The 15944-nt window shown below is 40.4% G+C and overlaps 1 protein-coding gene across 4 annotated transcripts in view; it reads right to left on the bottom strand.

Annotated features, from left to right (window-relative positions):
• FAM13C (family with sequence similarity 13 member C) overlaps window positions 1-15944 on the bottom strand; it is a 112069-nt gene that overhangs the window by 52760 nt on the left and 43365 nt on the right. For all 4 annotated transcript variants that reach the window (XM_087432178.1, XM_087432179.1, XM_087432175.1 and 1 more), the window contains one exon: window positions 1576-1639. In XM_087432178.1, the coding sequence (XP_087288304.1) occupies window positions 1576-1639 (64 nt within the window). The remainder of the gene's footprint in view (window positions 1-1575; window positions 1640-15944) is intronic.

Below are 15944 nucleotides of genomic sequence, written 5' to 3'. Positions count from 1 at the left end.
TTCATGAAAGGATGTAGCTCTACACTCACAGTTTATCCCCTGAATGGAACAAAACCACTTTGAATACACTCTCACTATTACCAACCAGTCTGGATCAGCAGCACCACCTTTTCAGGGAAGAGTGCACATTTAAAATATGGCACTGCCTGCTCCTTTGGATGCGTGTCTCCCACTCTTGCACCCATGTAATCCCAGAGGAGTCAGCTGGCACATTTCATGAAATTTGCAAATATAATATAGTAAAGGAATACCGAAAAGTAGATTTTCAAATAGAGCTTTTCACAACTGTGACTTGAGAATGCTAAGTAATCTCAGCATTCTCATGGGTTTCCAGCTTACAAATCAGAGTTTCTCCCTAATATTTGAAACCTATCACAAGGTGACTCTTAAAATCGCATCATTTTTCCAGTCACTTATGTCAAAGCAAATCAGTGCTTCTTTATAACTAGCATTTTGCTTGTTCACAGTGGGGCAAACAGCTGTACTGTGTTCATTGATTCAGGCTCTTGGCTCTTTTCTCTTAAACACTTTTACACTCTTCTTACCATGCATGAGATTATGGAATTTGAAAGCTGTCTCTATGCACAAAAAAATAATCAGCAGTGTTCTGTGTTGTTATCTTTAGGACATTTTCCACAACTTTAGTTATTTATTTAACTTGGTTTAATCAGGCAGCTGGTTTACCTGTGGCTATTCATTTCTGCCAAGTTCTACAGTAAAAGAGAAAGATAAAATCACCTAAATTCAGTTAATTACCTTTTTTCTGGAGGGAGAAGAGAGATGCATCTTCAAATGACAAATAAATAATTTGCCTGAAGCCCATCATTTCTCTTCCTGACAGCTGAACATCAAGTCTTCTCATTCTTTTTGCTATGATCCTAATCAGATATACCACCCACTGCTCCTTAATTCTTAATGAGGGCAAAAGAAACTAGACAGAATACTCCAAACCAATGTCTTAAGCCAAGACATTCATAATAACAGGGATCCTAATTATATTATACTGATTTCCAACAGGAGAATTAAATTATATATTTCAAAGAAAATCTAGAACAAGCTTATTAACATTGTGATGTCCAGTTTGGTGGGAAACCATTTGGATTGGAAAAGATGGCTTTAATGTCTGAAAGCATACTAAGAAGACCACAATGCAAATACCAAATTATATCCTGCTCCATGGATAAATAGTAAGCATGATTATATCTGAGACTGCAAAAGCCATTAGAAAAAGAGATAGAGAAGAAAATAAAATAAAATTAAGAGAAAATTTTACAAATATAACTGTCACAGCCATGGTTATACAATCCCGAAGCAAAGTTGAAAAGAGTGTAATGAAATGACTGCTGGACTTGGTTTAGGTCCAAGACGTAGTAAGCAGTCTTATAAATAATATTTTAAATGTATTTGCTCCAGAGCAACGAAAAACATTACCCAAAGAACTACTAGCAAAACAAGTTCACTTAAGAGCCAAAATACTTAAAGTTTTAATCAGAAAGAATTTCTAGTACTAGGAAAAGTAATAAATTTCATGATTAGCTAATTCGCATTTATACAACCAGTAATGATCACACCTACCTCATTTAAGTCCTGCCGAGTTTCAAAAGCATCCTTTGGACAAATGGCAGTCCTCTGGTCTATTCTATAAAATACAAAGGAAAATTATTTCCATTTAAAAGAAACCTTTCAACAATGCACGTTTGAAGCTGGTGGCCGCAGATCTGGCCATACGCCTTTTAAAAATTCTCAGTGGTGTCCCGCTGTCCATAGAATAAAAATTCAAACTCCTTATAAAGGTCTGCAACACATTAGTGTTCGAACTCTGCCAGCTTCCTAGCCCCACCTCCTATCACTCTCACCATGGCCCCCTGTACTCCAGCCTCTCTGGCCTTCTCTGTTTCTTGAACACATAGTACTGGTTCCCTGTTCAAATCTTCACATTTGCTGTTCCAGACTGCTCTTGCCTCAGATCTTCATTCAGCTGACTCTTCTCAGCATGTGAGCATCAGCTCAGCTCCCATGCCACCTCCCAACAAGGCCTTCCTGATCTCCCCACCTAGAAGTAGCCTTCCTCTCACTCTCTCTCGCTATTCTAGATGTTCTTGGTGCTTATCACTATCTGAAATTATACTGCTTATTTCCATTTCCACATTAAAATGTAAGCTCTAAGAAATATGTCCATTTTCTACACTGCTGAATCTTCAATACTTAGTAAAAATTCAATATTTTATTCTTTCATTCAAAAACATTTTTGATCTGATCTGATACAGTTGTTACAGAAAGAAACCATTTGTTCACTGAAGACAGCTTTTGGAAATTTCATCCTATCTCTTAACTAACACAATAAATGTTACAGCAATTGCTGGGTAACATGGCGAAGCTGGGTTTTGCCACTAGATAGTTTCCAATAGAAAAAAAAAAAAAAGACTTGAAACAATGCAAATCTACTCCGAATCAATTTTTTTTAGTTTAAAAAGAAAAAAACAAAACTCCACTACTGGCAGATGCTCAGCTCTAAATCATGATTTGTCAAATGTTATGCTCCAATGGCATCTATTACATAACAGTCAAGTTTTTCTGCAGCGGTTTGCATGCTATTATATAATAAACCTATTAAATTATAGTTATTATCCTTATAAAAAGGTCTGCTATCTTAATGAATAAAAGATTTAGTCGGTGTTAGTCATTTATAAAAAGATTTATTTTGGGACATAATTATTTACAGTTATTATTCTGCCTCAATTTGAGTCCTGAAGAAAACATACCCATGTCCTCTGAATGGTCAACAAGATCAATGATTTCTAAAAGTCACGACACACATTTAGAAGTGCCACAAGCCTAACTTCTTCAAAATATTCTTAAGAAGGCAAAATTCTTTCATTCCAGGGCATTGCTAACTATGCAAACAATTTACTTCTGATGAAAAAAGTAAGGAGATGGTGAAAGAAAATTGTGCAGGACACACTGATGTCTACCACATCTGCATGAACCAGCACGTCCCTCCAGGGTGTGAGAGAAGACTAAGGGTCCCAACCATGAGATCAGGAGGAGATCTCCCAAGTGAGATAAGAAAGTGAGGAAGAAGACCACTGGTATACCCAGTCCCATGCCCATCAATTCCCTGAGCCACAAACATAGTGATTTCAGGGCTTCAGAAAAGACAAAGTAGCTATTTGCCGCCAAGTGGGGGAAACCCTCTTGGGGATAGGATTAACCCATCCTATCCAATAACATCATGAATGGCTCAAAATTTCTTTGTACCCTACAGCGGTTCTCAAATTGTGTTTCTGTAGAGTTATGGTAACACCAGAAAAATGGAAGAGTGGTGCTCTTTAATGGAAAGAATATTTACCAGCTTACAGTTTTAAACCACAAATTTCTCTAGGGCTTTGGTGCTAGCAGATGATAAAGCAAATACACAAGTAGCAAGCATTAATGGAAGAAAGCTGAAATAGACTTTGTTAAAAAATATACTCTACATCATTGATATGCAGAGAACAGCCTACATGTAATATACTCACATGATCTTCCAGGAAAGCTACTCGTAATCTCCAGATAAACCTCCAGACCAAGTCTGAGAAGGTGGCTTAAGCATCAAAGGTGCTTTAATAACCATCTGAACATCTCCTAAATGCCTGGGACAGTGTTGGGGAGATAATAAGCAGCATGTAGGCCTTTAGGAGGCCTACGATCTAGTGGAATCTTAAGCAGTAGATAAAACTAACACATAGCCTTGAGGCTATTTCAGCAAGTCAAGGATCGGGGCAGAGGAGCTGATATTGGAACGGTGCTGAGGAACTGGGGAGGTAGAGACAGAAGAGAGAGAGAATTTTCAAGGATGAAAACAATCAAGAGGTCTTGAGTGTGGATTCAAAGTATGGAATGAAAGAGATGGGGTAATCAAAATTATTCCAAAGTTTTGAGGCTAACAAGAAAGATGACAGGTGGGTTTTCTAATGGAGATAGAAAAATATGTAATTTTGGTGGGGAGAGGGGGAAATGGGCACAAAGAGAGGCAATTCATGAGTTTAGATTTAGATATTCGATGCTTGAGGCGAGGCCGAAAGGGGAAAGTGAAAATGCCTGAGCAGGGCTCACCCTAGAACTGGACACCCTACAGTGTGTTCAGCACAGTGAAGGTGGTGATGACGGTGATGTGCGGCGATCCCAGGATGTGCCATGTCCCAGGATCTGCATTGGTTTTTACCCCTCTGTATGGCCAGAGCCTAGCGCAATGCCTGGCACATGGCACACATCTTTCACGTGGATGGATAAACGAAGAAACAGAAGGAACCAACCCAAGAATGACTTCTTGATCTACTATTTACTAGGTGCGTACCCATGGGCAAGATATTAACCTCTCTCAGTCTCAGTTTCCTCCTCTGTAAAGTGAGGATAACAACAGCTACCTCATAGGAGAATTCACGATGTGAAGGACAGTTTGTGAATAATGCTTAATATTACTGTTAGCTATATTAAAAATAACACGTGGATTCTATAATGATATCTAGAAAATACCATCATAAAATTATATGTTGACACTTAATGGGATATTTTATTAATAATAATAATCAAAGCCTTGTGAATAAATAAACTGGAAAGAGATAAAAGCTCAGACATCTTTACTCAGGGCCACTGAGCAGGTCTCCAAAACTGGTCAGTTAGGGGACAGAGGAAAGACAAGTCACAAAGAAAACACAGATGCATCACCAGCAGGTAAGAAGATAACCAGAATAGCACTCTAAATACCGAAGACAAAGATGTTACAAGAAAGAAGGGCATCAAAAAGAACCTAACAATTCACCAGCCTTTACTATGCCAGGCTGGGAATACCAGGCAGTTTACTTACAATAGTTCATTTAATCTTCACAGTAACTATATGAGATTAGCATTATTGTATTATTTGACCTAACAGGATACAGGGCAGTTAAATAACTTTATCCATTCATTAAACAAATATTTATTAAGCACCAACTGTGTGCCAGGTGCTATTGCAGGTGTTGGGAATAAAGCAGTGAATAAAACAAAGTCCCTGCCCTCATGGAACTTACATTCTTGTGAAAGGAGAGAGAACCTAAAGAAATAAACCAGGGATCTGCGGTGCACCAGATGCTAAATATTATGGAGAAAAAGAAAGCAAGACAAGGAGAACAGGACGACTGCCCAAGCCCACACTGCTAGAACACCTCCAAGTCATCTGGAGATACTGAGAATGAAAGGGAGAAATAAAAGACCACTGATTGATTGAAAAAGATAAAGGTCACGGCAGAAGAGAAAACAGGAACAGAAGCTTCTCATTAGAGAAGTTTAGCAAGGAAGAGAGAAGAACTGGACCAGCAGTTAGGTGTCTCCAATTCCCTTCTCCTTAAGATCTTTAAAGATACTGCTTGAACCATTTACAATCCTGCCCGAAAGTGGGCCTAAACACAAAAACTGGGTCACACTGGAACACTCGCTCCAATTCTCTCACCTCGCTTCACCCGAAACAACAATAGGAGAGTGGCCTAGCTCATCTCTGTCAAATGTACACTTCTGGAGAGGGTAACGGTGAGGAGGCCAGTTAGAGCACTCTGCCAACTTCAGTATAACCCAGCCCTCTAGCCCAGGCCCAGGCAATGGGAAATGCTGCCTGGACTCCTCAGAGCCCACTTATGGCTCTCAGCACCAATGAGAGTGTCATGCCTCCAAACAATACCACCACTGGCCCCTCACCCCACCCTCTCACCACCACCATCACCACCCTTCACCACCCACCCCGTGATCACCACCACTACCACCTCCCCTATCATCAGCCCTCCCACCCCCTTACCACCACCACCACCACCCCCAGCCTCCTCACCAACGTGATATAATTCAAAATAAAAGCAGTTTCCAACAGAGAAACACAAAACTTAATTGTGTGCTGATATTAAAATGGCTTCTTCCTGCATTCTGTGACTGCAAAATTGTGGATAGCCCATTAAAGCGCAACTTTTCTAAATATTTTTGGTGTTCTAAATATTTTCAGTGTTCCCACATTGCTGGAACCCTAAAGCATGTGCTGAGCCAGCCTGTAGGGTCATCCTGCAGTGGCCTTCCCTCGGGATGTATACTAGAATTTAAAACAGCAAAGTGAACAAAGCATCAAGAAATTTTTCTTGGCCTAAGGATAGGGTCAAACCACAGCTGTGATAATTTGTGAAAAAGCAGTATTTTAGTGTAGGATTTTTGATTTATACCAACATTTCAACTATCTATAATTCAATTAGCAGATGAAAATGTTTCCTATCTCAGTGAAAAGCTTCCCCATCTATCCAATTGTTCACGGAAGGTATCTGAAAGTTATCTGATGCTTTCTTCTACCTCAAGTCCAATAGCAGACTTATTACGAAGTCCTTCAATTTTTTACCCCAAATAACTTTTGCACCTGTCCTCTCTCCTCCACCTCCACCACTCCCACCTTAGGCCAAGCACCATCATCCGTCTTCTGGACTACCTCCCTGGTCTCCCTACTTCCCCTCTACCCTCCCCAAACCATTTCCCATATAACTACCTGGTCACTACCCTCCTGCACATGCACTTAAAAACCAAATTTCTTAAAGTATCCTATGACATCCTGCAGGATTTAGCATCTTTCCACCTCTTTAACCTCAATGCACATCCTGCTCCTTCTCTATCCTGCTACGTTGGCATTCTTTCTGTCCTTGGCTGCACCACGCTCCTTTCCACCTCAGGCTTCCATGTGCACTCTTCCCGCGCTCGTAATGCTCTTCCCTCTCCACTCTCTCTCCTAATTAATGCAGTCATCCCTTAGACACCAAGTAGCTCCCAATCAGGTCTCCCTTTTATGCATTCTGGCTGTATTCTGATCTTCTACATCTGCTCTGTAGCAGGTCTCAGTCCCTAATTGTGTGTTTGAATAATTATTTGATTGTCTCTTTCTCATGATGGTATGCTCTACGGGGCAGGGACCACATGAGTCTTGCTTAAAATTTTATCTCTAGGGTTAATCCTGGCATTTGACACACGGTAGACACTCATATGTTTTTCAATAAGTACTCATCCCAGGGTTAGGGACAGCTGCCAATTCTGGCACATTCCTGAGTGTGTACAATGATTATGACAAAGTCATGCTCTCTTCTCCACTGTAGCATGACAGCGGGACTAGCAGTTATGACTCTCATTCCCACCAGCAGATATTTCTTCCCTGAGGAAAGATTAGCTGGGGCTTTCTAACCCACGTTAGAAAACCTGGGCAGAAAGAGGAAAAGGAGAGCATCCAACACACTTTTTAGAGTGCTTCATTTTCAGACAATCAGAACCTGAAAGTTGAACAGTTCCTACCACGGATTACTCTTACGAGTTCAAGATATTCCACCGCATTAAATTGAGCCTCTGTACTAGAAAGCAGCACAGGATACACTACTGTATACCCGGATGACTGTCGGCTGGCTGGATGACTGTTGTTTCCTGAAACTCTTTTGAAAACAAAAAGTATATCCCAAGAGGACAACTGTCTGAGCAAAACATTCTTTACGTACAAACAATAGCTCTATATGCAGACATAGACAAGACGCCAATGAATTCCAGTAATATTAGCAACAATAGCAACCCTCAATACCAGTAAATATAAAGTTCTTTTCTCTAGGCAGTCTAAGGTATGTTGAAGACATTCTCTTATCGGTTTGGTTTTTTTTTTTAACCAAATTTCTGTGCTAAAGGATTGAGGTCAAATATTGGGCAGCCAACATCAAAGGCAAAGAAACTGAGGCACAGAGTTTATGATGATTCCTGAAGAGACTACTGACAGAAAACAGAACTAGAAGTCCATAGATGTTCATGAACTGACTTTCTAACCCACGATGTACTTGCCCAGGTCAATGAACCCCCATAGAGGGGAGAAGGATGTCATGGCTAGAGGCAGAACACTGACCCCTAATAACATGCCCTCCCAGTAGCTGGGCTCCAAGCCACCCCCTTAGCCCCTTATCCTTCTCTGAATATTAGAATCAACCAGTATTATTAAGAACAGAGATTTCTGGACCCCACACTTACTGAATCAGAGTTTCCAGAGAAGTGGACTGGTAACATGTATTTAACAAGCACTCCAGGGGATTCCTAACTGAGAAACATTATCCTAAAGGTCCAGGCACAACAACCTGGGAAGAGGCCAGTGGCTAAAGGGCACAGGTGAGAGACTTCCGTGAGTATAGAAGTGATATGTGTGTTTCTGTCCTGGCCTCCCAGAGGACACATTCCAGAAGAGGAGAGGGCTATGTCCCTGGGGACACTATGAGAAACTCCAAACACAAGGCAGGCCAGGCTCACTGGAATAGATACCGTTCCTCATCTTGGTGGGCTGGAAGAGAGCCCAGAAACAGCCAGAACCACGGCAATGCCCAGAGAACGGGTGAGCAGTGAGTCAGGCTCACAAGGCGTGTCAGGACTGGAAGAGGGAAGAAGGCAGAATAGCCACAGGTACAGTTCAAAACACCTCCTGAACCAGAAACGAAGAGTTTGGGAAGGGTTATTGAGGACAGAAGATCCAGTGGGAGCAGAGGTCCTAATAATACATTATTATTAATAATAATGACAGCAGCACCCGGTTTGTAGAGCAGGATACAAAGCACTTTGCTTGCATCATCTCATTTATTCCATCCACTTAGTAATTACTTATTAGACACCTGTTCCCTGTGCCGGGCAGCGCCCAGCCCAGGAGGCTCAGTGGCCGTAGCAGATGCTTCAGCTCTGTGGACAGTTCCGCTTACTCGAATTATCCCTTCTCAAGCACTTGCCAAGTCTCTTCACTTTTCTGCCTCAATATTTTGCGAGGCAGAGCTTGCTCCCTCAGCCTGGAAGTGTGAGAGAGCTACCTTCCCTGTGGGCAAGCCTCAGCCAGCGGAGAGAGAGTGTGTGGATAAACACCGCAGCCCCCAACTTTCAGAGGGATACACCTGAGGACGTTCTGTGAGGTTCCTCAGAGAGGCCCCAGGGGACTGATCTCCTGTCACCAAGAGTGGCAACCTCAGTTACACACCTGCTGTAGCTCTTCCTCCTTCCCTCCTTCCTGCTGCTAGGGGTCACCTCCCTGTACCCAAGGCTCCTACAAGTCTCTGCTTTCCGGAGGAACCTAACGTAAGAAAGTGAGCAACGAGACAAAGTAGACACAATCCCTGTCTTTCTGGAGCTTACAGTTAGAGACAGAAAAAAATAATCACACAAATGAAGACTTAGTTCAGGGACAGACCCAGTGAAGGGCACAAGGGATCACAAGTGATGATGGGGGAGGGCGGCTAATTTGAATGACAGGTGAATATTTGATGAATTTTCAATACTCATGGCACTGGGCAGTGTGATATTACATCTGATACTCGGCCTTCCAACACTCTAACTTTTAAATTATGAATCAGGATAACTCTAGGAACTAAAGACTTAAAAAAAGGCATAGAGGACTTGAGTAGGCATTAACAGTAAACAAGCCTAAATCCTACCTGTTCCCTATTAAAGATTTCTTTCTCTCCCAGAAGGAAAAAGTCATCAGTCTCTAATCTTCACCTGTCCTCTTAGTTCCATCTTCATGGCCACTATCACCTCCCATAGGAAGGCTGCATTAGCCTCCAAGATGTCTCCTTGCTTCCCTAGACTGGTCTTTTAAAGACATAAATCTGAGCACATCACTCCTCTGTTTATAACTGCCAATGGCTCCCCTCTGGACTCAAAATCCAAAATCCACACCCTGGTTACCAGGCCCTGTGCAGTCTGGTCACTGCCAACCTTTGTGACATCATCCAATACACTCTCTCTGCAGTTCACTAGACTTTCACCTTAGGGATCTTTGTCTCTACCTTGACTAAGCCAGCACCTCTGCACCTGCTATTCCTGGAGTACATATGCCAGTTAGGATTCTCATTCTCATTCCATTTTAACGCAAACAACAAATGCCATACAGGCCTTCAACACAAACCTGCCCTTACCGATGTGGTCTTGGCACAAGATGAACAGAACTGGATCAGTGTCTGTGTGCGGAGCAAGGATGAGTTAGTGACTGAGAGGCAAGTCAGAGGAACCCGGGTGCCCCCATGCTTTTGTCTTACTCAAGTTTGACACCAGACCCTGTTTTGTAGTTACCTTAAAACAGGTTCTTAATTCTCTTCTTCCATCAGTTCTAAGTTCTTCCCATGCCCCCAAGTCTCTCCAATACTGTCCTGATTTCGTCTGCCCAGCACTTTTCATCTTCACTTCTGACAACCACCTCCCTTTCCCTAGGGGAACTAGCCCTCCACACGCACATCCCAGGAGCTCTATGATGTGCGTTTGGATTTATTCAATGGGCTGGGTGTGGCCAAAATTGTTTTCATATGTTGGTGTTAAATTCAAGGCATTGTATAGGAAGCCTCTGAAGTCTGGCCTTCCTCCTGCTTCCACCCCTTCTCAACCTTTCTCCTCTTGGACCCCATCCCCATTTGCATGGGCCTGGGATTTCCTTTGCCCTGACGTCTGCAGGGTCACAGGAGCTCTCTTGGTAAGAACTCTGTGCTACTGGACCCCTAAGAGGCTTGCACTGCTCAAAGGCTACAAGAAGAGATTTTCTTTTGCTTTTACCCACAGAATAAAACATTCAAAGGAAAGGTATCTAGGACAAAAATTCTGATTTTAAGCATCATCTGACCCTATAAAAATCTCTTTTAATATTGCTTTCTGATCTCAACTGACCCAAACCATAAAAGCCACAGGTACCATTGAAAATGCCTTTTAAGTTTCGTCTAGTTAAGAAAAATAAAAAATAAATCCATTCTCTCCTAATACTCTTCTAATATTCCTGTCTACCTCAAACTGATATGACAGTTCAAAAAACAGAGAAAATAAAATTACTTATTATAATTGCAGAGATATTAACAAATTTACTATGGTTCAAAAAAAAAAAACCTATTTTTTTTCATTTATACACAATTTCTCCAATCACAAACTTAACAGGGGCTCAGTGAGGAAAATCTGGAAAGTAAAAACAAAATATTTTTTAAATCACCCACAATCATCCCACCTGAAAGTAACCATCAATAAAATGTTGATTTATGTCTTTCTAGTATATGATTCTGCACATAATTATATATTAAGAAAAAATAGGATCACATTGTAATACTGTTATGTAATTGCTTTTTCCCCACTTATAAATAGATCATGAACATGTGCCCATGTTAATAAAGACTCTCGTAAAATACAGTTTTAAATATCCATCATGCTGATTGGTTTTTCTCAAGGGGGTGGTGGTACAACCCCTAGGGAGCATTTAGGAAATTTGGGGGCTATTTATGATTGGCACAGAGGCTGGGGATGCCTCCTGGCATTCTGTGGGCTAGAGCCAAAGGTCCCAGAGCCCCTGAGATGTGTGGGGCAGTCCCATACCACCAAGAATTCTTCCACACTCCACATGACTTCCAAATGTCCTCTGGGAATGTTAGAGCCAGAGACACTTTGCCTTCAGCACAATCTGAACCAGAAAACTATGAGAGCTAGTGCACAAGTATGGAAGAGAAGATCAGATTGAATTGTCTCAAACTACCCTGTGATTCCACCACATACAGAAATGCAGCCACATAACTTCCCATCTAGTTCTCTCAAAGTTATTATCCATTATATTCCCAACTTCTTCCATCATCCAATAATTTAAAAATTTATATTCTAAGTTTCATTTCGGTTTACCATTTTAAATCCTACACCTAGACAGCTCTATCCCTTAAGCACAAACCAAGGAAATATAATGGATGTACATAAAAATATGTTTTAAATGATTCTTACTACGGCAATATCTACAAATATAAATACTAGAAGTAACCAAAATACCCAATAACTCGGAATTAGTTAAATAAATGATGATATATTCATAGAATGAAATATTTCACAGCCATTAATATTTTAGAATATCTCATGGTATGGAAAAATAGAATATTAAGTGAGACAAACTAGTTACACAGAAATGTGTCTCTAATATTTCACATATATATATATATACATAAATTCATATACATGAAAAAAATCCAAAAAATGTTTTTATCTAGTATTGGTTTAGGATAAAAGAAAAAACAGAGAGGCGTGGGTGGGAGCTGTATATGTCACTATACATGACACATGTGTGTAGTATTTAACATAAGTCTTGAAAAGGAATAACGTGTTGATAAATACTATGACAGAAGCAATGGAGTAGCCATTGCTTCATTGGGAAGATGAAGAATGGCCTCATTCCTGTGGCCTCAGGAACACTGAACACTTAAACAGCTAGTCAAGGTTCTAAATTAGATTTCAGTTTATACACACTCTGTCTCCTATAATTATTGACATTCCTCCCTTAAATCTATTCCAACTTAGGCCAAAAAGCTTTTAAAGTTGTTGAGATGCTAATGACAAAATTTTTTGTTCAATCTCCTAGAAATATTATTTGTAACACAGGGCTAATGACACCAAAGTTTGTAAAACATGTTTCTTATAGAAAATTGTATGTTGGAGTATTTGGTTTGAAAATCAAATTTGTTCACCTTAGCCATAAATGAACTCACCAGCCTTGTGATAATTAACCCACCTCTCCATTACTCAGCTTATGTATAAAGATTGTATAATCAGACTGCATTCTGGTCTAGCTTTATATGGGGTTTGCCTGAAATGAACAGCGCTTCTAACAGATTCAGGAGGATCATACATAAGTTCATACATAATTCTTTTTTATGCCCACATTAAAACAATAACAACAACACAAAAACACACACTACAATGGTAACAATGGTTACATCTGGGTGGTAAGACGACAAGACATTTTTATTTCCTTGGAATTTTCTGTATTTTCCAATATAACCATGTTTCACTTATTTTATTATTTTTTTTAATGAACGTTTGAGTTTCCTTTCATCTTTATACCTAATCATTGCCCAGTGAAAGTGTTAAAGATTTATCAAGTGACCAAGGACAGACTCCTTTTTAAAAAAAAAAAAGAGGGTTTCATTCCCAGAATAATCAAGTGTGGGCTTTTTTTAACCAGCAGTTTAAGGATTTCATGTTGGATTTTTTTATGCTCTATAGCAGGGAGGGGGAATTATTTTTATCTGTGACTGCAAGAGCTGGTATTATTAAGCTAAAGTCTTTCCATGTCTAATCCTTTAAACATCTAGGATGTTGAGCATTTTCAGTGTTAGAGCCAGAAGGGGCCTTAGAAATCATCTGACCCAAACCAGGGTTAGAGGAGGGGACTTAGCGATTTGAGTGAAGTGACCAAGGTCACCTGACAGACATGAGACAAGACCCTGTATTTCTTAATTTGAATGTTCTTTCCACTCCACCAGATTGCTTCTGCAGCCACGGGGGTGGAGGCAGGATGGGGGAATGAAGGAGACCCCTCACTATATGGCTCCTTTCCTATGCAGTATACTCAAAGTAAGCTATTTTAGAACATACTCATTACCCAACTATATACCAGGGAGTCTCAAAACATTGTTAAGACAAGCTGTTTTTTTTTTTTAATCTCTACCTCATCCCCTGCCCCCTCCCACACACACACACACACAAACCCTAAGAGCACATTAATGAGAAAGAACATGCAACATATAGAACTCCTGCTCTGATACAGTCCAACAAAGCAAATCTTCTTCTGTATTACTAAAAATTTCTGGGTGTTCATTCTTTTACTCATTCTTTCTCTTTTTAGCAGAACTCATTAAGACTTTGCTTACTTCGAAGAAAAACATTTAAATAAGAAACAATTGTCTATCTCAAAAACAAAAGATGAAAGGATTTTTTCCCCATGGCAAAGTTGCTGCCAACAAAACTTCCTCTTTCCACAGAGCAACACAGTTTTTTCTTTCATCTGGAATATCACAAAAATAGTCAAAGCCATCAAAGGCCATTATCCTTGCTAATACCCCCATCTTAAACCCCCTCTTACTGGGGACTTTCAGATGAAGAGGCCAATGAACTCCAATTCGCAAATATAACCACCAACTTAATTAGTAGTAACACAGTGCTATAGAATAGCTCCTGTTTATACAGACAAGATCTTTAACAACTTAAAAGGTTTAATGCTGTCATAAATTTTAATACAATATTTTAAACACAAGTGAGTTAATCACTCTCAAAAGTAAATTTACTTAGCTGGCTAAGAAATTCCGACTTCATTAGTATTCTCTTACATTCATAAATTCCCCTTTGTCATATCTGAAGGTTTACAGGATTGGTACTGGCTTTAGCTACAAAAATCAATCAAACTGATGCATATTTTTCAAGTGACTGCTCTAAACACATTGACGGCACGCTTGTCTTGGTTCTATTTCAAGGGGAGTGAGGGCTTAAGCAAATCTCAGCCTCACTAGGTGTCAAACTAGAAAATGAGAGCGTTGTATTAAATGATTACTAAGGCTTCATCCTTGCTCTAACTGCAGTTCTATAATTTTACATATTTTGAAAAGCTCCAGGTACTGAGGAGCATGCCAGAGTAGAGTAATATGCAGCCCCTCCACTTAGATGCACTGAAAATCTAAGTTAAAATGTAAACACATCATTTGGAAAAAGGAGGCACTGAGACAGTATGAGCCAGCACCTTATTAGGGCTTAGCTCCAGGCAGCCAGAGTCCCAGGATGAGCAGTTGCTGGCAAGAAAAGGATTGAAGCAGGCATTATAAATCAAATGCCTGTAGGAGCCAGGAAAAGAATATAAATAAATGAGATTTGGACGGGAATTGTAAAAAAATGGAAAGTTGCTCCTCAGCTCAGCTAATTGTTGCCTTGTAGACTGTAGGCATTGGGGTATCCCATCTTCAGATTTTTCAAAAGAATGCCAAAAATCTGTAAAACCTTCTGATTATTAAATATTGAATCAAAATATTTTAAAATACCCCACAAGCCAAATATATCTCCACACTACATACACCTGCAGGACACCAACCTTGAGATCTCTGATGTGGGGCACCGTACTGCCAAGGAATATAACATAGGGATGAGCGGGCATGGCAAATAGGAGGAGGGATGCGATGAAAGATGACAGACAGGGCTAAATCAGTATGTTGGCTCTATTGAGGGAATTCAAAAGAACAAGCAAACTTAGAGGCAGGAAGAGGTTTGGACAGTGGTTCTAAACCCTTTTTGGAGTCATGAGTACCACATGAGACTCTGATAAATGCCTCAGGGGTTTTCCCTGGAAAAACAAACATATATGTAGTAGGCAGAACAATGGCCCCTAAAGATGTTCATGCCCTCATCTCTTGCCCCCTTTTCCATGTTACCTTACGTGTCTAAAAGAGTTCTGCAGATGTGATTAAGTTAAGGACCCTGAGATGGGGACATTATCATGGATTATGAGTCGGCCCAATCTAATCACGTGAATCCTTAAAATCAGAAAATCTTTCCTGACTGTGGTCAGATGGAGAGTATGGAAGAATGCTCAGAGAGATACAATGTTGCTAGCTTTGCTAATGGAGGAAGAGGCCACCAGCCAAAGAATGTAGACAGCCTCCGGAAACTGGAAAAGACAAGGAAATCGATTGCTTCTCCCCTAGAGCCTCCAGAAAGGAATGCAGGCCTGCTGATACCTTTATTTTAGCTCAGTGAGACTCATGTTGGATGTCTATCCTATAGAAAAATAAGATTATAAATTTGTGTTGTTTTAAGCAACAGGTTCATGGTCATTTGCTACAGTAGCAACAGAAAACCAACATAGTATACATACATTGGAACTTGTGCAAAAACATTCACAGACCTCCCTGAAGCTCATCCACAAGACACAGGTCAAGTCTCCTTGTGCTAGAAAGAGCTGAAGACACAATGTGCTCTGAGAGCTGAAGGTATGATGCTATCTCTCCTTGGCAGGCATGGAAAGATCAATACCCAACCCCATGACATAATCAGCTCCAAAATGTCACTTCTACAAGGATGGATTCATTCTCTGAAGATTACTCCTTCAAGTCTCACTTAAATGACATGTGACCCCTTGA

Source organism: Ceratotherium simum, chromosome 6 (genome assembly GCF_057802395.1).
Source record: "Ceratotherium simum simum isolate JZ-2026a chromosome 6, ASM5780239v1, whole genome shotgun sequence".
NCBI classification, from domain to species: domain Eukaryota; kingdom Metazoa; phylum Chordata; class Mammalia; order Perissodactyla; family Rhinocerotidae; genus Ceratotherium; species Ceratotherium simum.
Note: the sequence above shows the minus strand (reverse complement) of the source record. Positions and strands in the feature narration are given on the sequence as shown.